This window comes from Mandrillus leucophaeus, unplaced genomic scaffold, assembly GCF_000951045.1.
Source record: "Mandrillus leucophaeus isolate KB7577 unplaced genomic scaffold, Mleu.le_1.0 Scaffold374, whole genome shotgun sequence".
Lineage (NCBI taxonomy): Eukaryota > Metazoa > Chordata > Mammalia > Primates > Cercopithecidae > Mandrillus > Mandrillus leucophaeus.
Window position 1 is genome coordinate 1,976,961 of NW_012103965.1, and position 5,796 is coordinate 1,982,756.

At 49.3% G+C, this 5,796-nt stretch overlaps 1 protein-coding gene across 1 annotated transcript in view; it reads left to right on the forward strand.

The window, feature by feature from the left end:
- The window catches only part of LOC105546912 (chromosome unknown open reading frame, human C17orf64), a 15,718-nt gene that overhangs the window by 2,806 nt on the left and 7,116 nt on the right, over window positions 1-5,796 (forward strand). The window contains exons 2-5 of the mRNA XM_011990241.1: window positions 1,366-1,467; window positions 1,771-1,946; window positions 2,327-2,426; window positions 5,015-5,210. Of these exons, the coding sequence (XP_011845631.1) occupies window positions 1,366-1,467; window positions 1,771-1,946; window positions 2,327-2,426; window positions 5,015-5,210 (574 nt within the window). The remainder of the gene's footprint in view (window positions 1-1,365; window positions 1,468-1,770; window positions 1,947-2,326; window positions 2,427-5,014; window positions 5,211-5,796) is intronic.

The following is a 5,796-nucleotide window of genomic DNA, read 5'->3' on the forward strand; positions in this document are numbered from 1 at the left end:
TGCCTGTAGTCCCAGCTTACTTGGGAGGCTGAGGCAGAAGAATCACTTAAACCTGGCAAGCGGAGGTTACAGGGAGCCGAGATCACGCCACTGCACTCCAGCCTAGGTGACAGAGCGAGACTCCATCTCAAAAAAAAGACTACCCGAGCGCGGTGGCTCATGCCTGTAATCCCAGCACTTTGGGAGGCCCAGGTGGGCAGATCTTGAGGTCAGGAGATCAAGACCATCCTGGCTAACACGGTGAAACCTCGTCTCTATTAAAAATACAAAAAAATTAGCCGGGTTTGGTGGCGGGCACCTGTAGTCCCAGCTACTCAGGAGACTGAGGCAGGAGAATGGCGTAAACCTGGGAGGCGGAGGTTGCAGTGAGCCGAGATCGCGCCACTGCACTCCAGTCTGGGCAACAGAGTGAGACTCCATTTCAAAAAAAAAAAAAAAAAAAAAAAAGAATTCCATAGACATTGTTACGAGATGATATTTCCTTAACTGCTCTGTAGATAACAGCTCGAACATTACGAAGCATTGAGGTTTCTCTTTAAAATATTATTTCAGGTTCTACATATCACTCAAACTACAGATAGATGGCAGGGGGTCTAAAGAGCCCCTCAAAAACCTGATTCACCAGAGAATGCAGTTTCCACATCCACATAATTTCATCCCCCTGACCCTGACCAATCAATGACCACAGTTTTTTCAATCCCTCCTCCTCCATGATCTCCTTAAAAACCCCAGTCCAGAGCTCCTTGGGAAGATAGACTTGAAGGACTCCTTCCATCTCCTCACTGAGCACCTAGCAATCAATAAACTCTTTCTCACAGTGACATGATCTCGGCTCACTGCAACCTTCACCTCCTGGGCACAAGCAATCCTCCCACTTTGGCCTCCTGGGTAGCTGGGACCATAGGTGCACACCACCGTGCCCAGCCAATTTTTATATTTTTTGTAGAGACCAGGTCTCACTATATTGCCTAGACTGGTCTGCTGCAACTTTTGCTGTCTCTATATATTGGACTGTGAGTGTCCAGCAGGCATATAAACCTGTTGGTCCTATAACAACATCTAATCTGACAGAGTTTGTGGGAGGATAAAGTGAGTTAATGTTTACCAAGTGCTTTGTAAAGTTACCTAGTAGAATATGCTATGATTATTATAAAAGAAACAGGTGGAATATTCTAGGTTTTCTAAGCAGAGATTTTCAGAGATGGGTTTCTTTGCCCAAGGCTCACTCACATCCGTGCTGGGTCAAGAAGGTCAGAGGGCAGTGGAGAAGGGCTTTGGCTGCCATTTGGGTCAGTCCCCTGCCCAGCACTGCCCCCAGGAGTAACAGTCCAAGCCCCCGGCTTAGTGCCCCCTGCCTCCTCCCAGGTGACGAATGTGCCATGCCTGGAGACAGGCTCCAGCACCAGTTCTGCCAGAGACCCGCTCATGCGCCATGCCAAGGGCCTGGATCAGGACACCTTCAAAATTGTGAGTAAAGAGCCAGCCTGGAACCCTGTCCCCTTTTCCCCATTGGTCAGGAGGCCTGAGTCAGGAAATGACAAGCCTCAGGCCCACAGCACGTTGCCCCACTTGTCTTACTCTTGGAAGGACTTTTGGTGAGACGTGCACCGGAGCCACCTCCCAAAACACGCAGCACTGGGCCACTCAGGGCTGTGGCCAAACACGCAGCACTGGGCCACTCAGAGCTGTGGTATCTGCTGGAGACCTGGGACTGCCCATCTGCCTCTTCTTTTCTCCCACGGCCCCTCACCTCACCTGTTGCCTCCTCAGTGTAAAGAATATCTAAGACCACTGAAGAAGTTCCTGCGAAAGTTGCACCTGCCCAGGGACCTTCCCCAGAAGAAGAAGCTGAAGTACATGAAGCAGAGCCTTGTGGTCCTAGGGGACCACATCAACACCTTTCTGCAGCATTACTGCCGAGCCTGGGAAATCAAACACTGGAGAAAGTAAGGCAGTCTCTTTGCTCTGCTCCCCATACCTACTCCTGGGCAACCCCCTCTTCATTCAAGGGGACACCTTAGTTGATCCCCCAGTCCTTCATCTTTATGTGGAGGAGTCAGGAGCCTGGTGGGGTGGAGAGAGCTCCTAGTTACTCAGGACAGCCCCGATTACACCTTGTCTCTGACTGAACAACTGCATGCAGGCGCTCAACACCAGGATAGGATGTTCAAGTTTGGGCAAATCCCCACCCCTCCATTCCCCCAACCCCAAACCCCAAAGGGGCATGTGGTCCATATTCCCCTGGGTGGGTCCTGACCCTGAGACAAATGCTGGAGGGAGGAAGCATGTGCTCCGCCTCCCCAGCCTGAGGTCTCCCCCTTTGCAGGATGCTCTGGCGGTTCGTCTCCCTCTTCTCAGAGCTGGAAGCAAAGCAGCTTTGCCGACTTTACAAGTACACCAAGAGCAACCAGCCGGCCAAGTTCCTGGTGAGGCATGAGACCTTCCGCCCGGGCACAGCTGAGGGTTGGTTGGTGTGTCCTTAGACTGGGGGGAGGCCTGGGACTGACACACCCAGAGCCCCTCTGGTTCTTCCCAGGGCTCACTGCCAGGGCAAGACTCTGCTGCTCGACCTTTACCCCTGCGCTGGGCACAGTGGGCTGAAGAGGCCGAGGCTTAGCATCAAGTTCTCCATATGTATTTGATACAGGGGCAGGCGAGCCCCCAAACTGGGGCTCAGCCCAGGAAAGTTCTTGGTTTTGCCCAGAAAATAATTTAAGGGTGAGCTGGTGGTATTAAACAGTAAGTTTATGGAAGCGGCCGTGTAGAGTAGCAGCAGAGGCACCGCTCCTTGCGGAGCAGGGCTACCCTATGGGCAGTGTGCCCAGCGTAGCAGCACAGGGGCAGTTCTGTGCTCATATTTATCCCTACTTTTAATTACATGCAAATTATGGGACGGTTATTTGGAATTTACCAGAAAAAGGGTGGTACTTCTGGGTTGTTGCCATGGAAAGGAGTCCCAACTTCTAAGTGTTGCTATGGTAATAGTAAACTGACATAGCATTGGTAGGCATGTCTTAGGGAGAGGTGCTTACACCCCTTCCCTGTTTCAGCTAGTCTTTTTTTGAGATGGAGTCTTACTCTGCCATCCAGGCTGGAGTGTCATGGCGTAATCTTGGCTCACTGCAACCTTCGCCTCCTGGGTTCAAGTGATTCTCCTGCCACAGCCTCTCGAGTAGCTGGGATTACAGGTGCATGCCACTGTGCCTGACTAATTTTTGTATTTTTAGTAGAAACAAGGTTTCACCATGTTGGCCGGGCTGGTCTCGAACTCCTGACCTCAGGTGATCTGCCCGCCTCAGCCTCCCAAAGCGTTGGGATTACAGGAGTAAACCACCGCGCCCAGCCTACCACTCTTCATGTTGTACGGGCTATAGGTTTTGCCCAATGTATGATGACATGTATCTACCATTACAGTACGATACAGAAGAGTGCCACGGTCCTAAAAACCCCCTGTGCTCCATCTATTTGTCCTTGCCCTCCTGCCCCCACTCCCCTGACAACCACTGATCTTGGTTCACTGTCTCTGTAGTTTTGCTGTCTCAGAATGTCATATCGTTGGTATCATACAATATGTAGCCTTTTCAGATTCATATCAAACCTAGTATGAAATTTTCATACTAGGTTTCATTAGAATCCATTGGTTTCAGAAGGTCCATGAGGTCAAAATATTGCAGGGACTCCTGGGTGTTTGCAGAGCACACTTTGAGAACCACTGGTCCAGAATAATAATCATAGATAAAGCAGTTGTAAAGGCATTCTACGTGCAAGGCACTTTATGTCCCTTCGAGTAATATTCAAAAGTAACCCTAAGTGGTAATTAGGATTATTGTCCGCAGTGTGTAAAAGAGGATCCCAAATACAGGGAAGTAAGTTAATTTGTCACAGTCTTTATAGCAAGTAGGAAGGAAGAGGCAGGGTTCAGCCTCCATCTGTCTGGGATGAGAACCGTGCTCTAACTGCGCCCTCCTTTCACCACTCTCGCGGTGCAGCCCTAACCAGGTCCTCTCCCTCTCTGCAACTGATTCTTCCTCTGACCATGTAATGATTGGATCATTTCAAAGATTTCTCTTCTTAATAAGAGGAGCTGCCACTTTACTGATTTCTAGGTTTCTGGATTTCACTGGCCTGAATTTTTTTTTTTTTTTTCCTTTTCGAGACAGAGTTTAGCTCTTGTCACCCAGGCTGGAGTGCAATGGCAAGATTTTGGCTCAATGCAACCTCCACCTCCGGTTCAAGTGATTCTCCTACCTCAGCCTCCTGAGTGGCAGGGATTACAGGCATGCATCATCACGCCTGGCTAATTTTTGTATTTTTAGTAGAGATGGGGTTTCATCATGTTGGCCAGGCTGGTCTCGAACTCCTGACCTCAAGTGATCTGCCCTCCTCGGCCTCCCAAAGTGCTAGGACTACAGGCATGAGCCACCACACCGGGCAGAAACATTTATATATATAGTCTTTGAATTTTAATTTCAAAATTCAGGCTGTCAATTTATTTCATTTTTAAAAATTTTTACTTTTTTTTAAACAGACTCAAAGCTTACAAAGGCTCCCAATTTTTTTTTTTTTTTTTTTTTGAGACGGAGTCTTGCTCTGTCGCCCAGGCTGAAGTGTAGCGGCATGATCTCGGCTCACCGCAACCTCTGCCTTCAGGGTTCAAGGGATTCTCCTGCCTCAGCTAATCGAGTAAGGCTCCCAATTTAATTTTTGTTAAGTTAGGTCTTTTAAACAAATATCATTTCATTGCAAAACACCAGTAAGACACTGCAATTCCAAAAAGAGATGGAAGACATGATCTCAAAATAAAGGACGACCCAGGAAGACATCATTGGCAGCCTCCCTCCATGTCCCCACAGTCCTTTCTCTCCCACATCTGTGATTCCTACCCCATCCTTTTGGTTAGCAAGTGTGAGGGGCAGGCAGACCTCAGTATTTCTCAACAAATGCGGGGCCGGGACTCTGAAGTTCAGGTCCCCCTCTTCTCAACACTCTCCTTAACATGGAGGCTCCGTGGCAGGTGGCATTCTGCGCCTCGGATGCACCAGAGAGATCCTTGCTGGCCGACCAGGAAGACAGTCTGCCGAAGCTCTGCGATGCCTGGGGACTGCACGGCAACATCAGCGGTGTGAAGGAGCGGCTGTCCAAGATGCAGGCCCCGGGTCAAGGGAGCCCCCTGCCCGGGGAGCCAAGATCCCAGGATCATGTCAAGAGAGGTAATGCCCATTTGGTGTTGGGGTGATGCCTGGACCCAGGGGTTTGTGAGTGGTGTCTGGGTGTTCCCCAAGAGTAGACTCAAGCAGCCAGAAGCCTCTGCCCCGAGCCTGACAAGTTCCTCTTCCCTCCTTTCCACCTTCTCTTCACCCTGCATTTTCCTTTCTGTCCATCTTTTCTTCTCCTTCTCTACTTTCTCTTCTCTTTTTAGTCCCCCTCTTCCCCAGGTGTGCTCATTATAGAAAGGTTTTTGTTTTATTTTATTTTATTATTTATTTATTTTATTTATTTTATTTTTTCCAGATGGAGTCTCTCTCTGTCACCCAGGCTGGAGTGCAACCTCTGCCTCCTGGGTTCAAGTGATTCTCCTGCCTCAGCATCCCCTGCAGCTGGGATTATAGGCGCCCACCATCATGCCTGGCTAATTTTTGTACTTTTAGTAAAGACAGGGTTTCACCGTGTTGCCCAAGCTGGTCTTAAAGTCCTGAGCTCACACAATCCACTCGCCTCAGCCTCCTAAAGTGCTAGGATTACAGGCATGAGCCACCATGTCTGGCCTTTTTAACTTTATTATTATTATTTTTAGGT